Genomic DNA, 16,178 nt, shown 5'->3' on the forward strand with positions numbered 1-16,178 from the left:
CTCTTACATCACTTCCTGCTCCAGTTTATATCTTCAGTGTTGCAGCTTCAGAGCCTTTAAAGATCATCTGTGGAATTAAAGAGAAATCTCAGGAGCAGCAGGAGGAAGAGTCTGAAACTGGAATCTGAAATTAAAACGTCTCTCATTAACCCTTAACTACTAATAAATTGCCTTTGCAGTTCAGTCAGCTACTGTTGAATTATGGTTTTTATGGTTCTTGATACAGTTTCATCTGAGGAATCGAAGATCACGGAAATCTTTCAAACATTTAATAAAATTATTCACGAGATCTTTTCAGGGAACACCGTTCAGCTGCTTCACTTCTACACACAGCTTTATAAACACAACGTTTAAAAAGAAGTGAAGAAGGATTTTTTAATGGGTTAAAGAAGCTAAACCTTTTTTAAAGTGTTTCTTCTCTCTGAGTTCACTTCACCTTTTCTTAAGAGTGTTTATCTTTATAAAAGCTTAATGAGATACAAACTCTACAGACTCTCACCTTCACCAGCCCTGTGCTGCAGACTAATTACCTACCTATTTTTACTCTATTTATATATATATATATGTGTATATATATATATATATACATATATATATATACACATATATATATATATATGTGTATATATATATATATATGTGTATATATATATATATATATATATATATATATATAAAACAGCAGGTGGTAGAATCCTCCTACCTGAAAATCAACTCAGATCAATAAATCAACTCTACTGAGAATCGGCTCACAGCTGACAATCAACACAATGCTGAGAATCGACCCAGATTTCAGAGCTGACTCACAACAGAGAATCAATTCACAGCTAAAACTGGCGTACAGTTATCAATTCTTCTGCGAGTGCGTGGTCGACAGTGTGTTTGTGTGTATTTTGACAGTTTATGGGTAAAAATGATTCATTAGGTTAAATATCTGAATAAAAGCATCAGATTTATATGGATGTCTGGATGTGAGGTGATGTTGTTTTAGCTTGAGTGCAGATTTACATCATCCAGATAATCTCAGTATGACATCATAACTCAGTGTTACTGCTCGGTGAAGCTGCCCCTGACTCACAGTTCCTCTAAAAACACGTCTATATGAGCTTCCTGCTGATTTTCACCTCCTTAAGTTTTACTCATAAATATTTTCATATTCATTCGTTTATCGCCTATATAAAGTCCAGGGATTATTAACAACCACCAACACCGACCAACATACACTTCACCTCCATCCTGCCCTCTGTCTCTGGATTTAATGAAGACATTGTTCTTCAGTTGAGAGAGAGAAAGAGAGAGAGAGAGAATGAGAGAGAGAGAGAGAATGAGAGAGTGACAGAGAGAATGAGAGAGAGACAGAGAGAGAGAGAATGAGAGAGAAAGAGAGACAGAGAGAGAGAGAATGAGAGAGAGAGAGAATGAGAGAGAGAGAGAGAGAATGAGAGAGAGAGAGAATGAGAGAGAGAATGAGAGAGAGACAGAGACAGAGAGAGAGAGACTGAGAGAGAGAGAATGAGAGAGAATGAGAGAGAACGAGAGAGAGAGAGAATGAGAGAGAGACAGAGAGAGAGAGAGAGAGAATGAGAGAGAGAGAGAGAATGAGAGAGAGAATGAGAGAGAGAATGAGAGAGAGACAGAGAGAATGAGAGAGAGACAGAGAGAGAGAATGAGAGAGAGGGAGAGTATTTGTTTACGGGTCCAGATGCTCTAAGGCTGGTCCTGAATCTCTAATTATTTCCAGCTGATTTTAATGGTTTAGAGAAAGACACTGCTCGCACCAGTCTTTCAGGAACCCCTGTTAATCTTCTGGAACGTTTATAAACCTGTAATAAATTACATCAAAGATTAGCCTTGTATATACCTGTTTAATGGTAGAGACACAATATGGATTTATTCAATCACAATATTACTGTCTCACTGTATAATATATATATATATATATATATATATATATATATATATATATATATATATATATATATATATATATATATATATATGATACGATATGGTGATATAACTCCTAGTAGAAATCATGAGTGCTTAAAGAATAAGGATCAATATTGGTTGGAGAGTTTGGGCATATTATTATCATTTTAATAGAAGTTTATTCACACAAATGATTATTAACAGTTTAGTTTATGAGATTAATAAAGATGATATCAGAATGGTATCAGTATCAGTATTGGCGGGTTGTTTTGAGTTGTGTATTGTGTTTAGAGTGGAGGAGCACGGCTGCCCTTTACAGAGCCCGTATATATTTCCCCTGGGTCCTCAGTGATCTATTTAAAGATATTTGACCTCAGAACACCCACACACTTATTATTATATAAGTAGAAGGTCATGTGTATTATTGTGATTATTGATTATAGCCCAGTTTTAATAATCTTGATATTCAATTTTTAGAAAATGAAGATAAAAATAAATACATCAATAAGCTTGTCAGGTTAGTAGTCAGGGACTAGACAAGCTGTGTGCATTTGTACATCTGTGTCAGCACTGGGTGCAACTTAAAGTAGCTGAATGCATTCATTAGAAGGAGTGTCCACAAGACTTTATACATACAGTACAGCGCCCTGTTTCAGTGATCTATAGGTGAGGAGTTAACCGTGCAGCTTGATTTAGGGCGTGTCGGTGTGTCTTTGCTATCGTAACAACAGGAAAAGTACACCTTGCTCAGCTCAAAACACGCAACAGTCATGTACTAATTCTCTTAATTAATCATGGGTGTGGTTAATTATAATTTTTGGCGTAATGTGAAAAAATAAACCAATCAAAGCGTCTCTCGCTCATCATTCTTTCTCAGCAGAGGAAACTGAGCTGCTGGTTGACGTTGTGAAGGAGCTCCAGCAGCTCATTTACTGGAACAGCAATGTTATTTTATTAACTATTCTAAAAAACCCTCTTTGTAATAAATTGTTAATATAAAAATGTAGTGTAAATTTAGCTGTTTTGTGTTTGTGCTGTTCGCTCAGGCTGTAGTATGGAGCTCACTAAAATGTGCGACCCCTCACTTCATACACTGTGTGACACCAATTAGTCTTTAATACACACACACACATACACGCACACACACACACACACACACACATATACACACACACACAAACTCTGCTGTCATGCTAATAAAGATCTGGTGCTCTCTGAATGAGATTTCTGACTAAGCGAGGACTTAATTAAACCCGACATGAGTTTCTGCCCTATAGACACCAATTACACACAGATTTATACATTGAAGGGTAATAACACGAGCCTCCTGGGAAATCTGACACGGATACGCATGTATTATTGTATTATTATCTCTATAAGAATAAACAGAGTGAGATGTAAACAGATTAACTTGTCTTGTGAAGAGCAGAGGAACAGTTCAGAGTAACTTTATCTATAATACAGGTTTTATTCACACAGCAGGAAATGGGACTACATTACTATAGTCATGCCCAAAGTGTCGACACCACTAAAATATCATGTAATTTGGGGGTAAAGTACAGATGGTAATAAACAGGAAATCGTAAGTAAAAAAAAATTCTGGAAAAACGTCTTGTGGACAGATGAGAGTAAGATGGAGCTTTTTGGTGAGACTCATCTGATCAGAATGAGGCTAAATAAGAAAAGAACTTACAGTAAAATATGCTGTGGGGTGGCCCTACGGTCTAACTGCTGCTGATCAAATGTGCAGAGATTATAAATTGAGTGTGTGTGTGTGTGTGTGTGTGTTGCAGGGGCCTGTTTGCCAGTCACTACACAGAGACGCATTACCTGGACGGTGGGAAAGCGGTCAGAACCTCGTCCTCCACAGTAAGATTATTTTCCTGCTCTGAATCTTCTGCTGTCTGATCATCATTACTGTGAGATTAAATACATTCGTTACTGTAGTAAAGATTTAACAACATAGCTAATATAAACACATATAAACACATACTCTCTCTCTCTGTATATATATATATATATATATATAGTAAGGAAGTGAGGAAAACTCTTTTATTGGACTCTTTACACTCATCCTCAGAGAAATAGTTGTGTAAATATCTGCACCCTGAATGAAGTGTCTGATTGTAATGCTGTTGGCGTCGAGATGAAAACAAAGTGGTTAGCAGGAACAATGTATGATTATGTATTTAGACTATTAATGGTAATTCATGGTCATATTTATTGAGCATACAGCAGTAGTGTGTAAATCAACATGCAAGCCATCTCTGCATGTAGAGGTTCCTAATGGTGTCCTGTGATAATCCATTAAATGCAGCTTAAAGATCATCATGTGGAATATTAAAGGAGTTCTGCACAGTTTCAGTGTGAATGGTGTGAGGGGTGTGATGAGGTGTGAGGGGTGTGAGGGCAGGGTGTAGCGTCTGCATCATTAAGCCGAGCTCTCGAGAGCAGCAGTGTGTGGGCGAGCATCGTCCTGCTGCACCAGAGTGCGTGTTTAGAGAAAGACAGGTCCTGTAATTAAGAGAACAGGACATCTGCAACCCTGCACTTCACTCCCTGTTGATCACAGTGCTGATCCACCACACTTATGATCTGCTCTGGGGTTTTCCTGAGTTCCTGAGTTCCTCTCCTTTAAAAAAACACAGAGAGAAGATGCTAATAAAGAAAGATCATTGCTGATCTCAGAGCAGTGTCTGGACTGAAGTGTGTGTTGAACCTCCTGCTGTTAATTACTGATTTTATCACCTTTTCTCTCAGTTAATTGATGAGATCAGAGTAAAACAGCTGAGTTCTGTCCTTTATTTATCGGATCAGGTCTGGACTGGTTGTTGTACTGTCCGTTTAGACAGCGAGGGAGTGTGTGTGTGTCTCAGTGTGTCTCGGAGGTCCTCAGGGGTCTGCTGGAGGTCAGTGAAACATCAGCTGTGCTGTTTCTCAACACTGGGAGGGATTTGATTTCAGAGCTGGTTTGGCTGCTGGGGCTGATGCTCCTCAGAGACGGGGTGTGCTGACTCCAGCGTCCCGCCTGTGGTTCAGGGAGGTGATGATTGTGGATCATGTTATCTGAGCTCTGACGGCTCCTCGTTCCCAGCAGCCACCCCCCCCCCCCCCCCCCCCCCCCAGAGGAGCTCAGTTCAGAACCTCTGATTAAACAAAGAAACCAGAGAGCAGAGATTGTGAAATAAACAAAACCATGTGAAAAGAGAGAACAACACAGCCAAACACATTGTCCTCTACACACACCCTACACACACTCTACACACACTCTACACACACTCTACACACAACCTACACACACCCTACACACACCCTACACACACTCTACACATTATTTCTGTACAGATCCTGCAGAACATTTACCCACAGTTACAGCTGGACCTGTAGATCAATACTTCACAGACTGATACACTCTCATCCAGCTACTCCATAAATGCTGGATTGGTGATAAATCTGGAGATCTGCAGAACGAGAAAGTGCTGCAATCTGGTGGAGACTGTGTTCCTGGGAAACCCTTGCTGTGTGTGGGGGAACATTATCCTGCTGAAAAATGCTGCTGCTATCAGCTGAAAGTTCTGCAGGAGAGAAAGCAGAAACACATGTATCTGCAGGATGTTCTGCACAGATCACTGAGATCACTGTTAGTAATGTTCCTCCTATCACTACTAGGAGTGACCGACTCTCACTGTATGAGATGATGATCCTCAGATCATCAATCACTCCAGCAGTTTACACTGTAAAATCAATTAAACTACTCAACAGAACATGTTGACTGTAATCAGGGGAGGAGCATCTCTATCATTTCCTCACTGGATCAGAACTCTGTGCTGCTGCACTACTGAACTCTGGTGGAACCTCTTTAGATACAGAACAGCATAACCCGTTACAGACCACCTCAGATCAGAGCTGCTCTTCTCTCAGACTGTAATCTGATGGTGTGATCTGTCAGCTGTTGTGTTTCTGCTGTTTTCAGTGCATATTTTCTCAGGATATGAGAGACAGTACTGGGTTAATGGAGAACAGTCATCAGTTGATCACTCACTCTGTTCCTCACACGTCACTCAGTCCATCACTGGAGGCTTTTCTGCTCCTCTCTGACTGAAGCTTTATTCCAGAGATCTGCTCCTGCTCTTCCGGAGCCAGATCAGTGTTCTGGTCTGTGAGTAAAGCTGAAATATTCTTTTCTTTATGGTCTTTTTGACACATCTGTGCCCAGTTTTCCCAGTCCGTCCAGCAGTTTCCTCTGAGATTGAGAATATTAATCCCTCCCCCCTGTTTGATTCTGTGGTCTGCAGGGTTATTTCTGCTGTTGGTAAGAGGTGGAGAATTCCTGTGTTTATTAATAATGTTGGATTGATTTTCACACATGCAGTGTTTTGGCTTTTCTCTGATTTATTCAGATTTTTCAACTTCATGGCAGCTCGGTTTACTGCCTCTGACACTTACACTGACTCTGTTTGGAGAAACAACACTAATAGAGCACAGACAAAAATACGGATTATTTTCACATACAAACACACTGAGTGTTTCAGCTTTCCTGTATAAGAAATAATGATTCAGTGATGAGCAGACCAAGAAACATCTGAGCCCCCAGTCCTCCAATTACTTATGTGCTGTGAAATAAAGATAATATCTTCAGTAATGAAATTCCTCAGAGTTTTAGTACTGTGTTGGGGGGGGGGGGGGGTAAGGATGCTGAGTGAGTGTTTTGGGGGCTGGATTGGGATGGGGGGTCAGGATGCTGAGTGAGTGTGTGCTGGGGGCTGGATTGGGATGGGGGTCAGGATGCTGAGTGAGTGTGTGCTGGGGGCAGGATTGGGATGGGGGTAGAGCAGGGAGAGGGTTCAGCATCCTCAGAGACTGATGGATGGAGCTGTCCCTCAGTCTGCTGGTCCTTGCCCCGAGACTCCGCAGTCTCCTCCCTGATGGCAGCAGGCTGAAGAAGCTGTGTAGTGGGCGGGAGGGATCTCCTGCCAGACGGAGGGCTTTCCGTGTGAGGCGGGAGCTGTACAAGTCCTGAAGGGAGGGGAGAGAGGTGCCAACGATCTTCTCAGCTGCTCTCACGATGCGCTGGAGGGTGCAGTGTTTGAATATTAAGACGATCTGATTAAATGCCAGAAATTAGAAAATCCAAGATGCTTCTGGAGCTGATCTGTATCTGAAAAACTGCTGGTGTTTTGGCCAAAGAGTGTTTCTGCTCTCAGCAACAGACCTGCTTATCTCTACTATTAAACATGATGAAGGATTCCAGCAGTTCTCGGGAGGAGAGACTACATCCATTATTCTATCCACACAGGAATTTGCTTACTAGGATGTGTGTGTGTGTGTGTCCATGTAAGTGTCTATCCATGTCCATTCATCGACCCCGAGCTCTTCTACCTCGATTAGCCTTTAGTGGAGTTTGATGGCCGGCGGCCCTGAACTGATCCAGAGTCTGGATCTCGGTGGAGCTCTGAGCTTCTGAGACCCTCAGTCTGAAGGTCTGGTTATGATTAAGTGTGACTCAGTGGATCTGGCGTATTAATCTGAGCCTTCACTAGAGATTCCTCATAGAGAGCTCCTCTCCAACAGACTCACTCTGTTCCCACCCTGCTGCACTAATCACTTGTCCTCGTTCAGCTTTAATTCTGTCCGTGTGAAGAAACTGCAGATCCTGATCTTTCAGTTCCATCAGTAAACAGAAAAACTGTAAAGATTCTTAAAACAAAGCTGATAAACCTTCAAACACACTGCTGTAGCAATAGAGCTCAGAATCAGATTAAAGCCTGTTTTTGGTAATATAAGTGCATTTTAGTTTTTAGAACAAACATAGACCTACACCCATTAGCCATAACATTAAAACCACCTGCATAATATTGTGTAGACACCCTAACGCCCCAGAACTCTCCACAGATCGACTTTAACTGGAGTCATTGTGGTTTTAGACCAGAGAAACTAGCTTTACTATTAGTCAATAATGAGTCTTGGGCATTAATAACCCTGTCAGTGGTTCAGCAGATATTCTGTCATGGAGCAGAAGATCTGTCTGATGTTCTGAAGAAGTTCTGACCCAGTCAGTTTGGATCACCGAATCCACAACCAGCTTCCTACACTTCAGATAGTAAATGGAAAACACATAAATGCTTCATACAGCATTAACACAGCGAATAAGCACTTAAATTAACACACTAGATAATCAAACCGGTCAGACTGAAGCTTGAAAAATTCCTGGCAAATTAAAAACTTTGTGTAGACTGCTGTATCATTAAATTATATCATTTATTTATATGCATTACGTTTGTTTTGTTACTTATTTGAATATGCATTTCAGCAAATGAACCTGCATTTCTTACTGCAGTGCTGGATATGATGGGTTTTACTGGCTCTTCTGTGGTTCAGTTTAGCTTAATCCTGGTAATTTATACTTTTTACCATGTTTACCTTCAGAGCAGTTAAACACTCCACCAGAACGGTTTCTATTGGCCTCTGGATGTTTAATTAAAGGTACCAGGAGCTAAAAGCAGCAGCGTGTTTCACTCAGAATCAGCCAATACAATCCCTGAACTCTCATACAATATCCATGCGTTTATGACGTCAGCAGCACTTCCTGCTCCACGGATCTGTGTTTCATATTTAATGAAACGTCCTTTTTACCTCTGAGAGAACAGGAAACAGCTCCGGCTCTCGCTCACATTACAGCCCAGACTGGGGCGCGAAAGCGGTCCTGGGTTTTAGCGCGGAAATAATGGCCTGAATCCTCTCGGCTGATTGGACGAGGCTAAAACCGGCAGAATGCTGTCTCTGCCTCACTCAGGCTCTCTGTAGTTTTTCTTCATGGTCACTGGATTCAGTCCAAGAGAAAAAACTTGAAAAAATGCCCTAAAAAATCATCAACTCAGCTCCGCAAATACCAGCGAGTTTCCCTTTAACCATTTTAACCATTTAGAGACGCTCCAGTCCTCCATTTATCCTCCATTCAGACTCAAACAAAACAGCTTTATCCTGAAATAGCCTCCCTCTCTCTCTCTCCCTCTCTCCCTCTCTCTCTCTACCTCTCTCCCTCTCTCTCTACCTCTCTCTCTCTTTCTCTCTCTTTCTGTTTCTTGACTCTACCAGTCTTAAAACACCTTAAAGGTGAGGTATGTGTTGAATGTGGGGGGTGAGAGGAGAGTGGGGGGGGGGGGGGGTGTTTGATAGATGGGTTATAGTATTAGCTGTTCAGTTCTTTCACTTTCCCTGTGTGCTGTATGTGCTGCAGGTGTGTATCAGCTGTTTTATGTATGTATGTGTGTATGTATGTGTGCGTGTGTGTGTGTGTGTGTGTGTGTGTGTGTGTGTGTGTGTGTGTGTTTCAGGTGAACTGTTATTATCATGGAGAGGTGAGGAGCTATAAGGACTCTGAGGTGGTTCTCAGCACCTGTATGGGACTCAGGTGAGTTATCATCACTACGAGGTCACAGCTGAACTGGATAAGCCACTCCCCCTCACCTTTCTGACGTCGACCCGTGCTCTGCTGTGGTCCCAGTGGACTGAACTGGGGGAGGTGTGGTTTAATAACGCTGGGTAATACTGGGAGCACTGGGAGGCCTGGTTGTGTCTGAAAGAGTTACAGGAATTCAGTTCTTCAGAGTTTAGTTATTAAAATATTTAAAATAAGGTTTTCTACAGTGTGTTTTATGTGTGCGGCGGGGGTGCGGCGGGGGTGCGGCGGGGGTGCGGTGGGGGTGCGGCAGGGGTGCAGCGGGGGTGCGGTGGGGGTGCGGTGGGGGTTGTGTGTAGACGGACAGGTCTGTGGTCTGCAGTTCTGTGTGGATTTGTTACTGAAGCTCACAGTTTGGCTGAATCTTCTCGGAGGAGGACGTCGCTTTAAATCAATCTGCAGATTTAAAGTGTGAGAAAAGCTGAATAATATGAAGCCTGTAAACCACAGAACATTAGAGTCGATTCAGTAAAACCTCCACAGAATTGATGCTGTTGACCAGCAGCGGCTCAGATGTTAAAATAATAAAGATCACGTCCCTCTGAGATCAGTCTGCTCTGTTTACTCTCAGCACTTTCCTTACTCACAGCTTTTTACAGTTCTTTCTCAATTTTGGCTTATTAGTTCATTTTTTGTGTGTGTGTGTGTGTGTGTGTGTGTGTGTTTACAGGGGGTTGATCACATTCAGAGATACAGTTCTGGTTCTGGAACCGACACAGAAGCCCAACAGCACAGAGCATCACATCTACAGAGGAGAACATCTGTCTCTGAGTGGAGGAACCTGCGGACACAATGCTTCCCTCAGAGCAGCAGAACCTCCACAGAACATCTTCAGCTCAAGAGTGAGATAACCGACCGTTACATCATCATCAGCCATACAGAACTAAACCTTTAACACTGATACACTACAATGACGTGCCAGAAGTCTAAAAAACAGCCTTAAAAACACCCTTACCAGTATATTTTAAAATAAATAAATAAGTCTGAATAAACACAATATTAATCAGACAATCAGAATAAATGTGATTAGAATATAAATATTTTTTTATGCATCTTATTTGTATTTATTGTAATATTAGTGTTTATATATATATATATATATATATATATATATATATATATATATATATCACTGATTACAGTAAATATGAATTGTGATAAAATATGAGTTGTGAGTATCTGCTGTGTGCATTTTTCAGAGTAAACTACAGTGAGAGGGAATTTCAGAAAATCACTTTTATTGCTTCGTATCTCCTATATGCAGTAATGTCTTGCTGAAGGTCCTGCTGAAGGTCCTGCAGACAGTTCTTCATGAGATGCTTCATTAAATTACAGTGTGAGCGTCGTGTGCTGCTCTTTTCATTTCTTATAAAAATTATCCTACAAGGAAGAGAATAAAAAACAGTAGAATAATTTTACTGAGTGAACAGACTGAAGGCTGGGCAGTATTTTCCTTGAGTTCATTTTCTGCCATTAATGAATTGAAACCCTTTAAAGCTTTAGAAGCATAACTTCACTATCCTGCAAAAACCTTGTATTTTCAACTTTTTGATAGCAATTTAAATCTGGCTGGTGCCTTCCAGATTTCCAGATTCCATGATAATTAGACTGATATAATAGATTTACTCCAAAATAAATAACCCAGAATAAAAAAAAAAATCTTTTTAAAATGACTTTCATGGAAAGTTGAGATTTTTCCTCCTCCTTGACATGAATTGAGAACAAGGTTTGGTTAAAGGTTGGGGTTAAAGGTTGGTTAGGGTTTGGTAAAGGATTGTGAAACTCGTGGTCTAGTTTCTACTGCTCTGTTTGCTGGTTGATCTCACTCCTCGTCCTGTCCTTCATCATATGATCTGTATTTTCTCTCTTACTCTGATTGAGATGTTTTGATTGTAGGTGAGTTTTTGATTTAATTCTCTCTGGTTCTGGAACAGCAGATGTTATTTATTCAGCAGACAGGAGGCTCTTTTGTTGGAGCAGCTCCTCTAGTGGGAATATGATTGTGTTCCACAAATGCAGCTCCATACAGATACACCTGATATATGAGCAAATTGAATCCATTAATAAAAATACTGTTTCAGATTTAATCAGCTTTAAATCAAAGCTAATCTGCATCTGAGTGAATGAAGGATAATAAGAGAATGGAAAGAGAGTGGATCTTTAAATTCATCTTCATATATTATATAATATAATTGCATGCAGAAGGATCTTCCAACAGGAATGAAATGTGGTGGGTAGATTTGACACTTCAACACTCCTATATCCCTACCACACAATCTGCAGCTACTACATGGGAACTCTACATTAGGAACCTCTACAACTTTATTCTGAGATATCTGGCATGCTGTGTTATCTCTGTTTGTGTAGTTTAATAAATCAGGCTCATATGAAGCTCAGTGGGTCACAGAGGTCAGAACTGTGTAAAGAGATGTTGTGTTTCTGTTAAAGCTGTTATTCTGAACGCTGACCTTCTGTAGAAACGACCCTGTGATAAACTGCGGCTCTTTTTCAGCTTCCGATCAGGTGTAGTCTGTAGAGCATTAGCAGAGCCAGGTTCCTCACACTGCTGTAGATAAGCAGTGAGCTGGTTTAATGGGACAGGAGGCATTGTGCTGGGTGAATGCAGATTGCTGGAAAGGGGCTGGAGATCGGTGTGATGAGTCACATTCAGCTTATCAGCTCTGTCAGGAGCACAATGCACAGCAGGGCTTTCACAGAACAGCCATTTACAGAATTTACAGCGCTTTTAGAAATATGGCTATACAAGCAGAGGAAAAGGTTTATCTTCTGTTGTCTCGCTTATAAACACACCTCCGACTCCCTCAGACCTTCCTCTCACCTCCAGGAAATGTCACGGCTATGAAACAAAAACACATTTTCCTGTTGTTCTGTTTCCCGAGCCCTAAAGTCACGGCTGTGCTGAGATTTATTTATACGTGCTGAAGGCAGAAATCACAGTCACTCTCAGTGCGAAAGGAGTCATCTGTGCTTTCCTACCCATTAGTTTCAGAAAGAAAAGAGAATGAAACTGTTCTGAAAGCAGAGCTGAGAGCAGATAAAAGAGGGATCCTCAATAAAACAGTGACAGTAAGGGAAGTTTACTGACAACGAAATCTATAATTATGTTTTTTTAATGGTTCTGTAGCAGAAATCACAGAAACAGACTTAAACAGCTTCAGTGTTGCAGCACGATGATATCAGTGTTTAATGTGTGAATTTAACAGTAATTATCAAAAATAATCAGAAACTACAGTTTAATCACCGACGTCTCGTCATCGTCAGTGACGAGTCCTGATTTTGTCTTGGTGTCAATTTCACTGTTGGTCTTCATCACAGGTACAGTAGGTACATGATGGCAAAGATCATAAACAGATCTGATAAATACAATAAATATAAATGTAAATAAAGGAACATGCAGATGTCAGAGTGGTATTAACACCAACCCAACTCAACCTGAGAGCTTTTTTACACTTTAATGTTCTCTAAAGGTCTAATCAGTTCTTTTATAAACAAACTTCTTTTAATGTAAAGTTTAATTTGTTATAGACAGTGCTCTGTGTGTGTTTAATCCTATATCACAGCGTTTGATATTCCAGCTAATTTCTAATGCTTTAAAATTCGAGTTAAATCAGCAGATTTAGCAGAAATAAAACCCTGAATCTCTGAGACTGAAGCTAATGTACACTCCTGATCTCCCTCTTTAAAAACTCATATACTCTTTATTTCGGTCTCTGCAGAGCAGGAGGGTTGGATAGCTGTGGGTGGTGCAGTGGGAATATACGGTGGCTGAAGTGGTTGTGATTAATGTACCATAACCGTCCTTCTGCTGCTCAGAGACTCAGTGAGAAAAGCCCTTCAGTTCACAGCTGGAACTGGAACACAGTGAAGAACATGGTGTTCTGTGAACCTGAGGTGAATCCAGAACACTGTAAAAACTGGATCTTTAATCGTATGCGGGTCATCCGCTGACCTGCTGCTGGATTATTAAACACAGCAATTAGCTGGACTTGCTTCTCCCCATCCCTCCTTCAGCACTTTCACCACCTGCACACTAATTTACCTCGTCTGCTGTGAGAATAACGCAGGAAAAGATTGAGACTTTCTGAGAAATACGTCTGCTTCAGTATTCTGACGTCTGCAGTAGATGTTCTTATGTTATATTCTTATCATATATGTAAATATGAAAAAGCTATAATATATGGATATATATAATACATGTTCTTGAGACTTGATTGATTTAATTCTTGTCTAAAATAATTGTTAGATAATTATATATACAGTACACATACCAAAAATAAACTAATTATCAAAAAAAATTGCAAATTTCTGCAGTTATCTCAGTTATCTCAGAGGTAAATGTAAATAATTACAGGTGTGATTATAAACAGTGGGTCTGCTTTATTAAAGTCTGTCAGAGGCTGTGTGTTTAGGTAGTGTACCTCTTGGTGAGAGACACTGACTGCTAGACGCCTCTATAATATACACACACACACACACACACACACACACATATATATATATATATATATATATATATATATATATATATATATATATATATATATATATATATATATATAGATAGATAGATATTTTACCCATCTGATGGACTGTTAGAGGGGGAACTTCATTAAACTAAGAGAAGCAGGTGAGAGTCGGTCACTCCTAGTAGTGATAGGAGGAACATTACTAACAGTGATCTCAGTGATCTGTGCAGAACATCCTGCAGATCCCTGTGTTTCTGCTTTCTCTCCTGCAGAACTTCCAGCTGATAGCAGCAGCATTTTTCAGCAGGATAATGTTCCCCCACACACAGCAAGGGTTTCCCAGGAACACAGTCTCCACCTGATTGCAGCACTGTATTCATTTATATTTGTTTGCTTACATATGTATATATTTGCTTTTGTTAGTTATCGTAATAATTGATTTATTAAGTTTGATAGATTGTCTGATGAACCAATCACCTTTGGCTTCCTAAACCTGGTAACTAAAGAAGCGAAGCTTGAACAGTAAACATGTCCTCACTGATTGATTATGTTTGGGGAATCTGGATTATTCTGTATATTGGAATTTTTCCAACTGTCTACAATTCCTGCAGCTACTGGAGTCTAAAACAGATGATTTTCTTCTGTATTAATTACATTTTAAATAGTTTAGATTCTGCAGAAAAGGAAAACACACCATAATCTGATGGTTTAACATCCAGAAACGATGCACTCTAGCAGGTTTCCTGGAGTTTAAGAACATTTATAATATTTTTAATGTTCATTAATTGGGCTCTTAAATGTGAACGTTCTTGTAAGAGATTTATGAGGCAGATGTTTCAGCGAGGAGATGAGCAGGAACCCGGGCTGAAGATCATTCAGTGAGAGATTATTCAGTCTGGATGTTGGAATTAAAACCTCCAGAGCTTCAAGAAAACAGAGTGTTTTAGATTTAAAGAAGCACTTTAATAATCTGTTTTTAAAGTTCTGAGTTTGAGTTTCAGATGTTTTATTCGCTCCGTTCTTCAGCGCAGGGCTTTAAAAGTGTGAATTCCAGTTTACTAAAATCTTCCTTTTCCTTTCTGTTCCTCTCTCTCTCTCTCTCTCTCTCTCTCTCTCTCTCTCTTTATCTCTCTCTCTTTATCTCTTTTAATTCTGCACATTCTTCTCTCAGTTATCCTCATTTATTTACTCCCTGCTTTCCTCTCCTTCTGCAGCACAAGAGACATGCCCAGAGCAACACCAAGTATGTGGAGCTGATCATCGTGGCAGACAACCGTGAGGTAAGAAACCAAAAATACTCCTCAGCTGTCTCTCTGTATTAATCAGAGTGATGCAGCACAACATCGTCCCACCAGAACAACAACTAAACACACTTTTCTCTCTATAATAAACTCCAATAAAATACAATTCTCTAATATTAATACTGAGCTGTTTAATAAAGACGTGAGAGGGTTCTGCTCTCCTGCGTCAGGAGTTCGGTGTGAGGCTCTCTTATCTCTTGTTAGTGTGAAGGGTGGAGGTGGTTTTGATGGTTCTGATGATTCTGACGGTTCTGGTGGTTCTGGTGGTTCTGGTGGTTCTGACGGTTCTGATGGTTCTGATGGTTCTGACGGTTCTGACGGTTCTGACGGTTCTGGTGGTTCTGATGATTCTGGTGGTTCTGGTGGTTCTGATGGTTCTGACGGTTCTGGTGGTTCTGATGGTTCTGACGGTTCTGATGGTTCTGACGGTTCTGGTGGTTCTGATGGTTCTGGTGCTTCTGATGGTTCTGACGGTTCTGGTGGTTCTGGTGGTTCTGATGGTTCTGATGGTTCTAGTGGTTCTCATGGTTCTGGTGGTTCTGATGATTCTGGTGGTTCTGGTGGTTCTGATGGTTCTGACGGTTCTGGTGGTTCTGATGGTTCTGGTGCTTCTGATGGTTCTGACGGTTCTGGTGGTTCTGGTGGTTCTGATGGTTCTGATGGTTCTAGTGGTTCTCATGGTTCTGGTGGTTCTGATGGTTCTGCTGGTTCTGGTGGTTCTGATGGTTCTGGTGGTTCTGATGGTTCTGGTGGTTCAGTGGTGGAGGTTGCAGGTCCGGGTCAGTGGGTTGAGGGTTTAAGAAGCAGTTCAGGGTCTTTAGTCTGGAGTCAGACAGGAACAGGAGACTCTTCACCCTCGTCTGGTTTATCAGTGTAAAACTTTATGTTCTTTTTAAAGTGTTGTTTGGACGTGTTTCGTTCTGAATGGATTCCAGCTGAAGGTTGGAGTTCTAAGACACTAAATCATCAAAACCTTCTCTAAATAATAAAAAGAATGTAAAA

The 16,178-nt window shown here is 40.7% G+C and overlaps 1 protein-coding gene across 3 annotated transcripts in view; it reads left to right on the forward strand.

The window, feature by feature from the left end:
- Positions 1–16,178, forward strand: part of LOC103040611 (disintegrin and metalloproteinase domain-containing protein 12) — a 75,192-nt gene that overhangs the window by 38,012 nt on the left and 21,002 nt on the right. For all 3 annotated transcript variants that reach the window (XM_049464383.1, XM_049464382.1, XM_049464384.1), the window contains exons 4-7: positions 3,723–3,798; positions 9,264–9,340; positions 10,059–10,230; positions 15,090–15,155. In XM_049464383.1, coding sequence (XP_049320340.1) covers positions 3,723–3,798; positions 9,264–9,340; positions 10,059–10,230; positions 15,090–15,155 — 391 coding nt within the window. The remainder of the gene's footprint in view (positions 1–3,722; positions 3,799–9,263; positions 9,341–10,058; positions 10,231–15,089; positions 15,156–16,178) is intronic.

The sequence above is a fragment of the Astyanax mexicanus genome, chromosome 15 (assembly GCF_023375975.1).
Source record: "Astyanax mexicanus isolate ESR-SI-001 chromosome 15, AstMex3_surface, whole genome shotgun sequence".
In the NCBI taxonomy this organism is placed as follows: Eukaryota; Metazoa; Chordata; class Actinopteri; order Characiformes; family Acestrorhamphidae; genus Astyanax; species Astyanax mexicanus.